At 41.2% G+C, this 17,641-nt stretch overlaps 2 protein-coding genes and 1 long non-coding RNA gene across 6 annotated transcripts in view; all 3 read left to right on the plus strand.

The window, feature by feature from the left end:
- The window catches only part of LOC125965748 (Golgi-associated plant pathogenesis-related protein 1), a 206,018-nt gene that overhangs the window by 21,423 nt on the left and 166,954 nt on the right, over positions 1-17,641 (plus strand). The gene's annotated exons all lie outside the window — the stretch shown is intronic.
- LOC137840176 (uncharacterized) lies at positions 6,973-9,641 on the plus strand. Its single transcript, XR_011086657.1, has 2 exons — positions 6,973-7,139; positions 9,253-9,641. It is a non-coding gene; the product is annotated as an uncharacterized lncRNA (long non-coding RNA).
- On the plus strand, positions 14,220-16,824 carry LOC125965711 (tubulin beta-1 chain). The gene is made up of 4 exons (XM_049716455.1): positions 14,220-14,371; positions 15,249-15,357; positions 15,429-15,539; positions 15,638-16,824. The coding sequence occupies exons 1-4, from the start codon at positions 14,315-14,317 to the stop codon at positions 16,696-16,698; spliced, it is 1,338 nt and encodes a 445-aa protein (XP_049572412.1). The 5' UTR covers positions 14,220-14,314; the 3' UTR covers positions 16,699-16,824.

Consider the following 17,641-nt stretch of genomic DNA (forward strand, 5'->3'; position numbering starts at 1 on the left):
GGTCTGGCTGTCCGCCCGGGACCTTCCGCTCCAGGAAGCTGGCCCCCCGTTTTGTGGGGCCGTTCCCGATTTCCAAGGTCGTCAGTCCAGCGGCTGTGCGACTCCGTCTGCCTCGGTCCCTTGCGGTGCATCCCACTTTCCACGTCGGGAAGGTCAAGCCGGTTAGGGAGAGTGGGATGGTGCCGGCTCCCGCGGCACCTCCGCCTCCGCGGACGGTGGGGGGTGGGCCTGCCTACACAGTTAAGAAGTTGCTGGACGTGCGCCAGAAGGGCCGAGGCTGGCAGTTCCTGGTGGACTGGGAGGGTTACGGGCCAGAGGAGCGGCAATGGGTGCCGCGTAGCTATATCCTGGATCCCGGGCTACTAGATGACTTTTACGCGGCTCACCCCGATGCTCCGCGTCCGTCTGGGATCCGGCCCTAGAGGGGGGGGTTATGTCATGCTGTCATGTGTCGTCCGGATCACTTCCTGTTTTATTGTGTGATTTTCCTCTCGTTCCAGTCGGTGTGTCCTTCCCCTGTGCGTCCGGTCACGTGAACCCCTGATTCCAAGTGTGTGCACCTGCGCCAATGACCAACTGTCTTCACCTGTGTTCCCCTCCTGTGTCCATATAACCCGTGTCTTTCCCCGTATCCAGTGCCAGTGCGTCTTGCCTTGTTGAGAACACTAGGGATCACGAAACCCTCGAGTCCACGTAGAAGCCTTGTTTGAACGTCTTTGATCACCGATTTTAACTTGGTGACATTGCTATCTTGTTTTTGTATTTCCCTCGGTTCGAGGCGCTTTGATTTCTCCTTTTTCTCCCTCGGTTCGAGGCGCCTTAGTTTCCCCTTTTTTTCCCTCCTAGTGAGGCGTTTTTTGTTCGACCATCAGTGGAGACAATAAACACTTTTTTGAACTTTGGAATCTCTGCATTCGAGTCCTCTCCCTGCTCTGCGCCTGACAACAAACTTGGGGTGGGGATTCAATACGATTTTGTTCTTCAAACTGCTTTTCAGGAATTATTGTTTTTTTTATCATTTGTATGTAAAAATTGTGTAATTTTTTTCTTTTTTTTTTGGACCTCTATAAAATACCATTGCCTGTTAGCTCAACAAAACACTGACTTATTTATTGAACTGTAACTCTTTGAAGCACCTGCGTGAGCCTAGGGGCTGAGAATGGGGTGCTCGGTGACGTCATTGGCGCAAATTACAAGGCGTACACGGCACACCTTTATTTACGCCACTTCTGGTGCATAATGACGATACATTTTCCATCGTCACACAGAAAGACTTTCTCTGCAGGCTTTGCTTCCTTTCAAGTAATTATGTAAATCAATAGTTTTTTTTTTCAATTTAACGTCTGTATCAAACATACAGTACGTGACAATATATGCTTGCATCATAATGAAATACAACATACAAGTGACCATTATACAATGCCAAATAGAAGACAATAAGTACAATACAAAATATAATTAAAAATAAATCTAGCTATAGCTTTGTCACACATCTATCTGCCAGTTAAACCAACAAGATGAGTACAATTTCTGTTTCATAAGTCGAAGCGTCTTCAAAAAAAGAAACTCATTATGAAAATATAAGAAATTTGGTTTCACTTTCTAAACTTTATATTTATGTTGAAGAAAGTATATCTTCACTGTTAAAATGTAAGAAATTTGGTTTCACTTTCTAAACTTTATATTTATGTCTAAAAAATCTGCCCATCCATCCATCCATCCATCCATCCATCCATCCATCCATCCATCCATCCATCCATCCATCCATCCATCCATCCATCCATCCATCCATCCATCCATCCATCCATCCATCCATCCATCCATCCATCCATCCATCCATCCATCCACACCAGCAAAAATCTTAGAAGACAACCAAGGAGCCATTGCTTTCTTGTCATGAAGTGAATGGAGCTGGGCGACCAAATGCAGCTTGGATCAGGGTTTATTGAACGAACTCAAAAGACAGACTATAGATGCTCGACTGGGGACAAGAATAATTGAACAGAAAGACGAAACAAGACGAGAACAGACAAGCAACTGGAGAAACAAGAAGACATGAGACGCAAACAATCCGACAGGGGCGTGAGGGGCAGACAGGACTTAAAGGGCTAGAGACACCGGTATATGTATAAATCAGTTTTAGTTAGCTTATGGGCTTATAAATATAAATTGACGCTCGAAACAACGAAAAGGAAGCTGTTGCTCTGAAAAATATAATTTAAATTTGCCGCACAGACGAGTTTGACTGCACCGAGCCGCCAGCCGGAAGTGACGTCTCATGACGTTTCAAGTTGTACGCGTTTAGCTTCAGTGAATGTAAACAAAAAGAGAAGAGGGGCCAGCGCGGAGACGTCGGGCCAGGTTTGCGGCCAACCCAGCTCGCTTAGCCGTGCCTTCCATTATCCTGGCGTACGTTCCTTCGCAGGACGACAAGATGGGTTGAGTTCGCCTGATAGGATCCACGAACCGGACAGTGCGTGCCTGCTGTGTGCTCGTGTTCACAGTGGCCTGGTTGACTGTCATCTTTCCGGACTCTGCTGTGCATCGGGAGCGGCTAGCGTGCTATCACTCTTATTGTTCATCTTGTTTTAATTTTCCTGTGTTGTTTACTTGTATGTGCATTGTGAACTCTGTCTTATCTTTCCGGACTCTGCTGTGCATCGGGAGCAGCTAGCGTGCTGTCACTCTTATTGTTCATCTAATTGTTTTATTTTTCCTGTGTTGTTTACTTGTATGTGCGTTGTGAACTCTGTCTTATCTTTCCGGACTCTGCTGTGCATCGGGAGCGTCTAGCGTGCTATCACTCTTATTGTTCATCTTCTTGTTTTATTTTTCCTGTGTTGTTTACTTGTATGTGCGTTGTGAACGCTGTCTTGTCACCCTGGGATAGTGAGAAACGTAATTTCGATCTCTTTGTGTGTCTTGACATGCGGAGGAATTGACAATAAAGGAGACTTTGAGACTTTGACTTTGAAAAGTATGTCGAAGCGTGACGGGAGGGGCACAATTCAGAAAACGTGCTCAGCTCGACGAAAAAAATGCCATTTAAGCAATAAAATTAAAAATGCTTATAAAACCTAAACCAAACGTTGCAGGTGGTCATGTCTTCATGTGCCGAGATCAACTCGGCACTCTAAAGCCCCCAAGAGCACTTTTTACTATGCCAACCTAACCAGAGTGACGGGAGGGGCACAATTCAGAAAATTTGCTCAGCTCAGCCCAAGTGAACTGCTAGATTCATCATATTCTGCGTCAAAAGAGGTTTCTGAATCGGATAAAATGATGCTAATATTGCCGCTAGAAACGGAGCTGTCGCTATCATCTGCCATGTTGTTTGGGTTTGTTGACATCCAGATATACAACTTGTGACGTCGCAGTAATGGCGCCGCCAGTTTGGCTTCATGCGGGACCCGATCGATAAACTGGCATTTCATTTCAGCTTTATTCTTAGTAATCGGTGTCCATTTTTAATTTCCAATGCGGCAAGTGTGTTCACTTTATACATTCTATCAAATTCCGTTCTAATTGAAAAAAAAAAAGGGGATGTCCCTAGCCTTTTAAATACAAGACAGCTAACGAGAGGCAGGTGAGGGTGATTACACTGATCAGGGCACTGGAGGGGAGGGGCGAGCACACAGACACGCGAACCGAAACTATGACAACATTAAAACAAACGAACTGTTGCGGCGACCTGGGAGGTGCGTACCCGTCTGAGGGTACATGTGACCACAAGGGGTCACTGCAAGTGTACGACGTGAACGCGCAGCACGCAGTGGAGCTCCACAGAGCGCCTCTACAGCTGAGCGCAATTTTGATTCCTGATTGGGAACGTGCACACACTAGGGTTCATAAACTGCAAACATTACACAATCGTCTTGTCCAGTGAGCAGCAGCAGCAGCAGCAAACAACACAGCAGTAGCAGCAAACCGCACTGAGCTCCACGGAGAAAGGAAAAACTCATGGGAAGAGGAGACCAAAGGGACCGGTGAGCTCACAGTTCTTAACTGGACTCATTTAGTTAACCATTTAGATCACTGACTGCATTACAGTTGGTCTGGAAAATGGGTTGTCTTTATGAAAAGCATTATATTGTTTATTGACTTTTGTTTGAAAAGATCACTTTATGTTCAAGACTTTTTCTTTCAGTAAAAAGGCTGGAATGCTTTTACTTTATTGAGGGAAAGTATTTATGTCAAAATGAAAGATCGAATAAAATTGTGATTTTAAAAATAAGGTAAAGGCAGGCATTTTAAAACCTGGGTTTCTGTTTCAGAGCCTTATTTATGCATTCCTTAATTTGATTAAAAAGTTAATTTACTTAAATGCACTTTAGTTAATAAGTAGACTGAACTTTACCTACATTGTTTATTGGTTTGTGTTAAAGAACACTTAACTACATTGTTTTATTCGGAAAAATATTGTACCTTTTTATTTAAACTCATCCATTCTTTGTATCTATTTTAAAGGTTTTTCACCTGGATTGTTTCGCTCAATAAAAACCTGAACAAAGAGTGAAATCCCAGTCTGGTCAAGTCCTTCCTTTTCAAGTGTGGAAACCCATGAAGTTAAAATGCACTGGCCACAAACTGACAGATCTTGACGTTTGTCTAAAAATCCAGTAAATCACCAGATGGTTAGTTATAAAACTATGTAATCACAAAAAGAAATAACTATTCACAAGTTTTGAACTGACATTTGAACAATTTGGACAGTGTTGTTGGGGGGGGGGGTGAGGGTTAAATATAAAACTAAAATTAGTTGTAAAAACACACAGAGAAATAACTACGTTTACAAGTTTTGAGCTGACATTTGAACAATTTGGACAATGTTGGTCCAATGTTAGGGGGATAGGGTCTGAAGGCTATTGTCAGGTCTAAGTGTTGGAATAATTGGATGATCAGGCTGACCGTCCAATTATTCCAACAGCGATTAGTTTTGGACTCAAAGCAAAAGGTTGTACCCTTAGGAAAAATAATATTCTGTGAATAATACTTCCTTTCTACATTTTACTCATTCGGTTGTGGTCAATATAAAGTGGAACATTTTATATCCAACTTCCTCGTCATCATAGCAACATAGGCCAGCCCCATCCTCCAAACAAGATAAGCACAGACTGCAACGGACAATCAGGTCTGGAAGAGATAATCGGGACCAACCTCCCATCTATCCAAGACTTGTACCTGTCCAGGACCAGGAAACGTGCAAGTAACATCTCCGCAGACCCTTCTCACCCAGGTCACAGTCTGTTCAACCTCCTCCCCTCCAGATGGCGTTACAGAGCGCTGTACGCCAAAACCAGCAGACACAGACGCTGCTTCATCCCCCAGGCTGTCGCTCTGATGAACTCAAACCACTCAGACATCAATAGCGTACTGCCCTCGCCACTTAAATGTTGTTAGTTACCCGAATGTTGTCAGTCACTTTAATGTTGTACAGAAGCTCAGATCAACCGGAGTCAAATTTCCTGTTTGGCATGCACAAACTTGGTCAATAAAGTTGATTCAGATTATTTGCCTTTGTCCTGAGCAAGCCATTTTGGAGTGGTCTCTTTAAATGCAAACGATACGTCACACCCCGCCCCCTCCAGGCGGCAAAATATGCGCCTCCCTTTTCGATCGGATATATTTGTAGTTTTCATTTAATCAGAGGTAGCGTTTATTTGCGCCGCAAAATTTGGATTGATTCAAAGGTGTCAACAGCAGAAGGCTTGCCCATCCAACCATATATAACACGTAGCAAAAATAAATCCCCTCACTATTTCAATATTTATTTTGTAAACAAGCGCTGCAGTCAAGCGCTAAGCTAACGAATGCCTTTAACACACGATTGTGTTCCCCAAGAATAAAACAGCACCTTCGTGCTTACTGCTTTACTGGATCCATCGTTTCCATAGATTGAAGGAACCAAACCCTCAATGAAACAGTCAAAAAATGGACCTCAGTAAGTCCACTCTGATACCATCAAATCTCTTCCTAAGTGCCAATATTAGGCACTGTGGCTTTAATTAAACACATCCACAGGAAGCGTTGAAAATACAAGTGTTTGCATTACAGTCGAATCAGACACAACAGTTAATTATCAAATTACAAATGTAAGTGAAATATTCAAATAAACCAAAGCTGAATTGAAAAGGGTATGAATTAACTTCCAGATGTTTTGCATGTGCAACGACAACAAATTAGTAATTTGTGCATCAAATTCGTGTCATTACTAAAATTATAAATTGTCTTCACTTTTCAAAATCAGCTTTTTAAACTATTTGAACAGTTTTTTTCTAGTCTGATTTTAAAACGAGTTAGTATTTGTGACTTTGTTTTGTAGCTTATTCTGGAAATAATATGAGGCGTTCATACATGCATTTGGGTTGACAGTCACAATGGCCCTCCGAAGGAAACGGACTACAATGCGGCCCTCGGGGAAAAAAAAAAAGTTTGACACGCCAGCTGTACACTGTTTAAAGCACTGTGGAGCTGCGGGAATGACTGAAAGGAAAGCCACGTCATTATCAGTGATAAGAAGCTACAACAAATGTTGAATATTTAGTCAATGACGTGTACCGTATTTTCCGGATTATAAGGTGCACCTAAAAACCTCAAATTTTCTCAAAAGTCGACGGTGCGCCTTATAGTCCGGTGCTCCTTATATATGGATCAATTGATGAATTTGTTGATCCATACTGGTTGTACGCAGTGCTCTGCCAAAATGTTTCAGTACGTTTCAGTACGACTAGAAAATTACAAGGTTGCATTGCTTCCCAGCATTACGGCAACTGTGGTCAGGGGGCGTCATTGAATAGCTGTTGTACCCGTGAGGCTATTTCATTTCAAAATAGGCTGCTCCGTTAATGTTCCGAGTAAATTTACAAATCGATATGGAAGGGAAACATAGGTAAGCAGTACCAATTGTTAGATCGAATTTTAGTCGGTTCCAATCATTTTATAGGAGATCGTTTGAGAAACGCAATTGTTTACACTTTGCTGAGGCTCATGGAAGTCTGCGAGCTGAGGCTCATGGGAGTTTGCGGGTGGCTAATGCTATAATGATAGCTGCTATACGCACGAGGCTATTTCATGTCAAAATAGGCTACTCTGTTAATGTTTCGAGTAAATTTACGGATCGATATGGAAGGGAAACACAGGTAAGCGGTACCAATGTGTTAGATCGAACTTTAGTCAGCTCTGATCATTTTATAGGAGATAGTTTGAGAAACACGATTGTTACAGAAGGCTCATTGGTTATTGGCTAGTGGATGCATACCGCAACCCTCAGTTTGTTGCAGTATAGCTTCTATTTTATGCACCTTTTACTCCGGTGCGCCCTGTATATGAAATAATTTCTAAAATAAAGAATTCGATGAGGGTGCGCCTTATAATCCAGTGTGCCTTTTGGTGCGAAAAATACGGTACACACAACACTATATATTTAATAATTTATTTTTTACATTTTAGGGGAAGCTTAGCTTCCCTTACAGTCTTAGCGCAATCACCTCTGGTCTATATCTGGCCTTTTTAACTTTGCTAGCAGGAACTGAACCTGAATGAATTAATTAACTTTTCACAATTAATGAAAAGTGGCAAGTAGATAAACTGAACATTTCAACGTAATTTGAGTATTTTTCCACTGAATATGGTCAAGGCCAACAATCAAAAATATTACACCTTCTCACCACCAAGTTCCCCCAAGCAACCAAGTGCATTATGGTGACATGAAACTGAACAATCGCCTATTAGGTTGCTCTCAGTCCTTTTATCTATTATTACATAGTACTCTAGTCTTTCATGCACCATGATGCTGCTCCCAGATCAGTCTTGGTGTATCAAATATCTACTCTACTTTATTGAATTGTACCTTGTAGGGCGATTTGGTTTGCCACAGGTCACACTTTCAAGCATCCAACATAACAGTCACATAAAACCCAAATCATAGCGGTTAACATGAGCAGTAAATTCTATAGCGTCAAGTGCATAGACATAATACAAGACAAGACAGCTCATGAACAAGTCACTACAAGGCAAAATGCAGTGCATCCAGTTTGGGGACGATGAATCACCATTGTGAAGATATCGTTTTCCAGTAGGAACCAGTTTACTGTAGCAGACTTTTGGTGATGGGGGGGTTTACACACTAATAGTATTCCTGATCAGGAGGAAGCAAATACATATATAATCGGGCATTTATTTGGTGACTTGTCCAAATGCTCAAATTTGGCCCAAATGACGGAATTTGTTAAAGTTGAATTTTGTATTAAAACAGAATTGCTCACTTGGACCAGCAGTTTTTATCTTGCCCGAATGTGAATATCACATTTGTTTGTTTGTGTGTTTGTTTGTTTGTTTGTTGGTTGTTTTTTGTCTTAAAATTCGTGCCACTTGGTATCAAACATTTGGAATTGAATTTGTGTTATTTGAACATGTCGTGTCAATCCAACCTATAAGAATATGCGCTCAGTACAAGTCTGACGTTTTCTACAAGAGTCTGATGTTTTGTACTTCAACTACTAGGCGTAGTGAACTCAACCCTCCCCTAGTATCATGGCACAGTATCACTTTTTGCAACATGATATCTGGAGTTCCTCCTGCCTGACCAGGTGAATTATGGACAACAACAGGATGACCATCAGGCCCTTTTACACGGCAGCTTGTGTTTGGACATACGGCAGCTTGGCCACACATAATGAACTGCAAGGGAAAGAAATAGCAAAATAGTAAAAGGAAATCACTGTATCATTCATAGCAATTAGCATGTTTTATGAGTATGGAGGCTATTTTGTGTGTTTTGGGGTGTTCTTTGGTATTGAGGGGGGCTGGTTGGCCGCTGTTACTTTTTTCCTTTGTTTTGTTGCTTTGCTTTGATGGCTTTTAACTTTCGCACTTACTTGGCTTTCTTTGTGGCGCCGTTGTGTGGCAGCCTTATAGGAGCCTATTGAGTTGCGCTCATGTCATCTGTGTGGCTTTTATATACTCGCTCTGTGGTATGACGACTGCTGTGGCCTGAATTTCCCCACCCCCGGGGATCAATAAAGTTTCAATCAATCAATCAATCAATCAATGTATAAGCACTTTAGTGGCAACTAAGTGAGTCTATTTTTGTAAGATATTTTTATTGGAAGATCTGCATAAAAATGGTTGTTTTTCTCTGTGTGTCCTGCGATTGACTGGCAACCAGTCCACTATCTGTCAATATGTTTCCGTGTGCTAAGTAAAACATGTACTATATTTCAAGCTCGTATCCAATTTCTTCTGCTTTTACAGGTCTTGTTGCAGGGTCAGCATCTCAAGCAGGGAAACGTAAACTTCCATCTCCCTTGTCACTTCATCCAGCTCTTCTGAGGGGAATCCGAGGCATTTCAACCCTCAGAAAAAAAAAGAATTGATCTTGTCTTTTTGTCAAGATTCCATCTAAAACAATTGTAAATGTTTTCATCATGTTATTATAAAAGTCTATTACTACAGTAATATAGCATACTTTGGTAGGTGGTAGATACTCTTGGTATGCTGATTTATTCTCTTGCATTCAATGAAATGTTTGCACTTATTTCATTAAGTCAAATGAAATCTACTAACCATAAGCCTAACCTTTTACAGTGGTGAAACATGTTAGTAAAAAAAAAAAAAAACTGAATATAAAGTCCAAGCAGGAAGGTCAGAGCTATGGTTCTAATCCACCACTTGAGTGTGAGGCTGTTGTGCTCCCAGCGGCCTGAACTAAACTTTTTTCTGTTGTACTTGTTGCTGGTACGAAGGTTGACTCAACCTCTAACTTTTCAGAGTTAAAAAAAAAAATCCCAATTATAACAATTTTTGATCACACTAGAATCATCAACTATAGTTATAGTGACTCGATCTACTTAGGATATAAATTGAGCCCCAGAAAACCTCTAGGAACAGTGGAATGCTCAAACCCCTCTTGCATGATGACAGCTCAGGAAGGAATAGATCACATTTGTGATGGAAAATATTTTGGAATTAATTTGATGTATTTTCACATAAAAACCTAGCAGTTGAAAAAGGATATTTAGACTTTTTTGTTTTTTAAAATGCATTTATCCTAATATTGTTGAAATACCAAATACTGATCTATAAAATAAATACCAGAGTTTATTTGTGAGTTTGTGTGCTGTCTTTTTTACATTAAGCATTGACTACTTTTGTTGTTGTTTTATAATATTTTTCTCTTTTGGGGTTTTGAACAGTCCTGTGGGAACTGTGTCTCATGATCTCCAATAGGTATAAAATAAATGGACCTCTTAAAATTGAAATAATCTCAAACTGCTTTTTTAGACACTCGTTCCAGAACAAGCAATTCCATATTACATTAATAAAATGATTCAGAATTTACATTAATTAACTGAAACTAGCTGCTTAGGATTCCATTGTGTTGCTGCAATAAAGACCGTGTTGACTTCCGTCGGTCGATGGGACATATCCTCATCTGGAGTGATCTCAGGAGTGATTGTCTCCACTGTTCACGTCATCATCCAGGTGCCATCTACACTGTCACGTCACAAGAGTGTTAGGACAAAGCGGGAAAGAACAGAGTTAAGACAAAAGAAACTTCTAGGACATACTTGGGCGTGGGGGCCAACACATCTTTCCCATGAGTGGATCAGCTCCACCATGGACATTACCTGGCTTTTGTCAAGGTTCTGTACAAGATTCCGGAAGGCTGAAAATCCATGGGCATATACTAACCAGAACTCTTACCCATTGGAAATGATTGGCTGAGATTCTTCAAATCGGTGTAAACGTGTTCTAGTTCCTGCAACTACATCGTCATTCCATTCCGCAGGCCACACTCGACCAATTCATCAATTGCATGCAATGGAAATGGGGTTTACTCAGCGAGAGAGACAGATGGTGATCCCACCCGAAAAACACACACACACACACACACACACACACACACACACACACACACACACACACACACACACACACACACACACACACACACACACACACACACAGGGAGAGAGACAGCGAGAGAGATATTCGGCATGAACCAACTTATTGACATGCAGCTAAAAGAAACAAAAATGTGGCTACACTATGTGGGTGTTATTTTAACACATCTTATATAAATGTCTATTCATCTTGTTTCTTTCCCACGCAAACCATTGTGTTTTCATCTTATTTTACAATGGAGTAGTTGTAGGTGTAACCTACATTTAACACAAAGTATGCCCTGACATTCTGACACACTTGAATGGGGTTGGTGTATTGTGTGTGCGTGCATGTGTGTGCGCGCGTGTGTGTGCATGTGTGCATGTGTGCGTGTGCGCGCGCGTGTGTGTGTGTGTGTGTGCGTGCACGCGTGTGTAGGTTTATGTGTGTGCGTGTATGTGTGTGAGTGTGTGTGTGTGTGTCGGTTTGCAGCAGAATGTGGGCTTGGCTGAACGCTGTTGAATTATAGACACAGTAACTTGATCCACGTGAATCAATGGTTCTCTTAGCTAGCATACTGCACACGAGCACAGCTGTTCCACTTCAACATGTCTACCCTACAACTGTCCCCATACAATTCTATTGTTCCCACACATTGTTCAAATAAACAACAGTAGAGTCCATCACGGCCAAATTTAAACGAACAAAAACTGCAGTGTTGCAAGGTCATGGATGGGAATATTTGTTTTGTCGCAGGATTACAGTGCACAAATACTACTCAAGCCATTTTTGTAGCATTGAGACATGGGCCCTGGCAGAACCAATTACTTGTACTAAGTTCATCTTGTTTTTCCTTTTTTTTAATCACTTCACTGGTTTCTTTTATATCAAACAAATTATTTTAGATTCATTACCTGACATGTTTCGGCGGTTTCTTTGGCCTGCGGGAAGGGGGCAGGGCGGGGCGGGCTTTCGCCCGACACCCGCCGCAGACCCCGCGACCCACCGCCCGCCCGGGAGGACGACGAGAAAGCACCGGCGCCTGGACCCCCACCTGATGAAGGCGGAAGAAACCGCCGAAACATGTCAGGTAATGAACCTAAAATAATTTGTTTGATATAAAAGAAACCAGTGAAGAAAAAGAACCAATTACTATGAAGCTACACAGCCAGTATTTTTTCATTTTGAGAATTTTGACCTTGACAGAACAGATTACCCAGATTTATATTAGAATGAAAGTTTCAATGTTCTTGTTATACCCCTCCAATGCTGAGAGATAGCACGTTAAAGAAACCACTGATGTAAAAAATACTAAGCATTGTAAAATATAAAGTCTATGTATTTTGTAGTGAACGGTATATGCAAACAATAAAATAGTGGTAATAAATCCACTAGTGCTCATAATTGTTTAGCAATCCTAATTTTAGGGATGCCTCCTTAATTTATAGTTATTACTTTGCTCCCCTCATCACTATTCATTTTAAACTCCTCTTCCCCAATGATTTCTGGTTTTGATACATTAAAACGCCATGTTTTTGAATAAAGAATTATTGCCCACGTACAGGATCAATTCAGGGTGTGTCTATGTGAAGCAGAATAGCATCTGTTTCCTCTCAAGTATTGATCTGACTGAGTGCTAATGCCGCAGTCTTCTGACAAATGCTGAGTCATAGGAAGTACCTCCACTTCAACATGGCAGTGTAGAGACATATTCTTTACTGAAAGGATACCCAGCAGATGATGAGCTTCATCCTGGTTTTGTTTATTCGTTAAGACTGTCTTCATTCTTTTGATTGACTATTTAACAGACATGCATTAAAGAGGAAGTAGACCAAAATCTTAGACTGGCAACAATTGATCAGTTATGGTTAAAATAAAATGCATAAAAGGTGCAGGCAAAAAATGGCTTATACAGAAAGATTTGTGCTGGAGGCGCTGAGATCCAAGGTCAGAACAAGAGGCTTGTTAGTGGGCATACTCCTTGGACTAATATTTTCAATTCACAGAAATTGTTTTTCTTGTTTGAATTTGAATATCAAATTAAAGTTGCTTCAAACAGATGGGGTCAAAAGTCAGATTAGTACATACACATTCTACAAAAAACTGAAAAATAAAACACTCCATCACTGTTGTGAATGTTGTTTAGCACAGTGGTTTGTATTGAAAAATGTAAAACATTTATCATTGTTTGCAGTTTCGGTAGCTGGTGGAAGTTGTTCATGGAGAAAAAAAGAATAACTTGTACCCAAAAGTATTTTAGTATTGAACACAGTAATTGTAATCATTGCCATGTTGAAACCTGAATCACGTTTGGTTTCAATGGAAGATATCAGAAAATTGTGGGTCTTGTGTTTCTCAAATTTTAAACTTGCACTCCCATAATGCAAAATATGCTTGTTTGAAAAGAGTAAAGTATGTACTATATAAGAGGTAACTGCACCTGAGAGACATACATATTACAGCTCATTCTCTCAGTGACATTGTCATGGAGAAAGCAGGTCTTTGTGTGTCACATTTGACACAACAGAAGCAAGAAGCATGACCTATATAAAATGTGTGGTGTAAGTGTAAAGAAACACACTCAGACTGACATATAGATTTTTAATATTCATACAGTCCTATATGTAGTGTACCAATCCAAGTTGATTTAAGTCAATACTTTGCAACAGTTTAAGATCGAGTGATAATGTATGGCATGGATAAATACTGTCCTAAATGCTGCAATTTCTGTATGGAAAGCTCATACTGCTCATTTTATGCATATAATTCTTCCAATCCAGTGTAGAAAAATCATCGTCATAGCGACAAGCCGTCAACCTGAGAGAAATCTCCTCCCATCCCCCCTCGGTCCTTGGAAACTGACCATAGCAACATATACGTAGCATTAGTAAATGCCACATGTTCTCGAATTTAAAGCAAACTAACCATTTAAAATGAAATTTGGCTTTAGTGACATTGTTCGACGGAAATGTTAAATATTCTTTTCTCCGCCCATGTTGTATTTGGGTCAGCTGTTTGATTTTGTTTATCCCATTAGTCATTTTAAATTGTTTCTATGTTAAATGATACAATATTAAACAGACTGAGACAGCCCACAATTTAAAGATACATTTCATATGGCTTGACGGTTTTGTTCAATTTTGCCATCTCATCATGGTTGCAGTCGCCTGACTTCTCCACGCACGCAAGCCGGTGAAATTTGGAGAAGAATGATTGCGAGAAATCTGTCCAATGGAGTAAAGCCTAGATTAAATTTCATTGGTTAAGATTAGTGACTGTCAAGATTTTTTTCAGGATTGTCCAATCAACCATTGACGACTGGATTTAAGGGCGGGTCTTAACTATTATAAATAGGGGTGTTCCGCCATTGTACGCGCACTTCCAACAAGCCAAAGAGCAGCTGAGCAGTGTACTTTCTAAATTTGACAAAATGAGGGAAATTGTGCATCTTCAGGCTGGCCAATGTGGAAACCAGATTGGTGCCAAGGTGAGTGACCATTTTCCGGGGTTGAAGGCTCGAATTTGTTTTTAAAGTGCCGTTAAAACAGCGTTTCTTCTCCTGTAATTGTTGCTTTGTGCCTGTTGGTGTCCTAGAAACCACACCCTAGGATTATCAACGTGTCCTACTTATGAGTATTTCTGTATAACGGTAACTCTAGCCGTCCTCTGAAAATCGCAATCACTTTATTTTTATTAATAAAAACCTAGTCCGATTATATTTCGACGGTATATATATTTTTTCAGTTTCCCCTTACCACCACCCTCCTTCTAGAGACACACACATACTTTATTTTGTAATGTGCAGAAATTTTAATTGGGAGAATTAAATATCGATTAAGATCACTTACGACGTAAACTTTTTCTTGAACAATATATTACACTTTTACCACTACAACGGAGGAGGAAATAAAATTAAGATGTGCGTTACGCACACGGTGTTTTCAGTCGATGAATGTGACTAAACGTTTTGCAAGTTAATAAATTCGCGTTTGCAACGTGCATATTTTCTAGGATTTCTTCTTGAAGTTCGATGAGGCCTACACCGCATTGCGTCTCGAGCTGGGCCCGGCATTTGCTGGGAGTGGGCTGTACTGGCGGTTGATGACGTAATGCCATATTTTAAAATGGGGTGTCAGCCAATAAGGACCCAGGGCGCGCGCGCGTTCGAGTCCATGGCGGGAAACCAAGTTAAAGCTATTTTATTTTGACGTGATCTCATTTAGATAATTTCTCCATTAGTGAATTATAGAAACTACTTTCTCAGTTTTAGTGCAAATGTGTACGTGGGTATTTTGGAACTAGAGGTTTATTTTTATTGCCAAATATGTGCAATTAACTGTTAGTTATCCTTGTTCTCTTTTTAGTTCTGGGAGGTGATTAGTGATGAGCATGGCATCGACCCAACTGGTACTTACCATGGTGACAGTGATCTTCAACTGGACAGGATCAATGTCTACTACAATGAAGCTTCAGGTAAGATCTAATACATATTTATCTTGTGGTAATAACTGCCAATATATTTATATACATCACTGCTTTCATAGGTGGAAAATATGTTCCCCGAGCTGTGCTTGTTGACCTGGAGCCAGGCACAATGGACTCTGTGAGGTCTGGACCTTTTGGTCAGGTCTTCAGACCAGACAATTTTGTCTTTGGTAAGATATTGGAACTGGTTCACGCTAACTATTTTTGTGTGTTCTGGCAGTCATAAGTATCGAGCGTTTATTTTACAACTCCCCCACCCCTCTTACAGGTCAGAGTGGCGCTGGTAACAACTGGGCTAAGGGTCATTACACAGAAGGTGCAGAGCTGGTGGACTCTGTCTTGGATGTGGTGAGGAAAGAGGCTGAGAGCTGTGACTGCCTGCAGGGTTTCCAGCTCACACATTCATTGGGTGGTGGTACCGGCTCCGGAATGGGCACTCTGCTCATCAGCAAAATCCGTGAAGAGTACCCAGACCGCATCATGAACACCTTCAGCGTGGTGCCTTCTCCCAAAGTATCAGACACAGTGGTTGAGCCCTACAACGCAACGCTGTCTGTCCACCAGTTGGTAGAGAACACAGATGAGACCTACTGTATCGACAATGAGGCTCTGTACGATATCTGCTTCCGTACCCTCAAGCTCACCACTCCCTCCTACGGTGACCTTAACCACCTGGTCTCTGCCACCATGAGCGGCGTCACCACCTGCCTCAGGTTCCCCGGACAGCTCAACGCTGACCTGCGCAAACTGGCTGTCAACATGGTGCCCTTCCCCCGTCTGCACTTCTTCATGCCAGGCTTCGCACCCCTCACAAGCAGAGGCAGCCAGCAGTACAGGTCCCTCACTGTGCCTGAACTCACCCAGCAGATGTTTGATGCGAAAAACATGATGGCCGCCTGTGACCCACGCCACGGGCGCTACCTGACCGTTGCTGCCATCTTCCGTGGCCGCATGTCCATGAAGGAGGTGGATGAGCAAATGCTCAACGTGCAGAACAAAAACAGCAGCTACTTTGTCGAATGGATCCCCAACAATGTCAAGACCGCAGTGTGTGACATTCCACCTCGTGGCCTCAAGATGGCCGCCACCTTCATTGGCAATAGCACAGCCATCCAAGAGCTGTTCAAACGTATCTCTGAGCAATTTACGGCCATGTTCAGGCGCAAAGCTTTCCTCCACTGGTACACTGGTGAGGGCATGGATGAGATGGAGTTCACAGAGGCAGAGAGCAACATGAATGACCTGGTGTCAGAGTATCAGCAGTACCAGGATGCTACTGCTGAGGAGGAGGGAGAATTTGGTGAGGATGAGGAAGAAGAGATGCCCTAATTCCCTCTGCACCCCTTTCTTGCATTTCTTTTGAAAGCTCAATTTCCAATTCCTACTGTTCAAAGTCTGTTCCAGTTTTCAGTGTTCTGTCTGCTGTCAATAAAGGTTCTTGTGCATACTCCCAAATGATTTTTGTCGTTGCTTTTGTTCAAATTAGTAGGTCTTGGTAATGTGGTTAAAGTAAACTATATGAACAAATTCAGTTAAATTATATTTTAACTTTAAAACATGCACCTGGTTAAACGGGCGTAATAAAAGTTTATGAATACCAAGCAGATTAACAGTGTAAATTCAGATTGTACTTTGTACAAGTGTTTGTTTTGTACTATTTGGCATTTCCTGATTGCATTATGTACATATTTCATAGTGCAATTTTTATTCACAATCAATTAGGGATAAAATGTAAGTTTATTAAAGAAAAACGTAAATTGCTCTGGTCCTTGCAATTTTAGCATGTCTTGGCCATGGATACAGTAGTTTATGCTTGCAGTACAGTACAAGGAATGATATCAGTGTTTGCTTCCAGAACTATTTCTCTGTCATTGAGTTATTTCAACTGATGTTCATCAGCTGCATGTGGGCAGTTTATATTGAATTATTTCCCAACTCAAGTGAGAAATAATAGTTTGCTCTCGCCTGCTTGGTAGAATGCATATGGTATTAAAATTAGGAGTAGCATGTGATCGTAGCTGTTGGGTTTTGGTCACTAGGTGGCAGTGTAGGTCAAATTGTCTTAAAATAGTATGTGCCTACGTACCTTATTGGCCCGAATGTAAGACGACCCTGATTACATGACGACCCCCTCTTTTTTAAGACTCAAGTTTGAAAAAATACTTTTTGAACACCAAATTTAATTTTTATACAGAAAATGATTACAGTACATCCGAAACAAATGATTATAACAATATATTTGAGAGAAAAAGCATGTTATTTTGCCTCATTC

Source organism: Syngnathus scovelli, chromosome 3 (genome assembly GCF_024217435.2).
Source record: "Syngnathus scovelli strain Florida chromosome 3, RoL_Ssco_1.2, whole genome shotgun sequence".
In the NCBI taxonomy this organism is placed as follows: domain Eukaryota; kingdom Metazoa; phylum Chordata; class Actinopteri; order Syngnathiformes; family Syngnathidae; genus Syngnathus; species Syngnathus scovelli.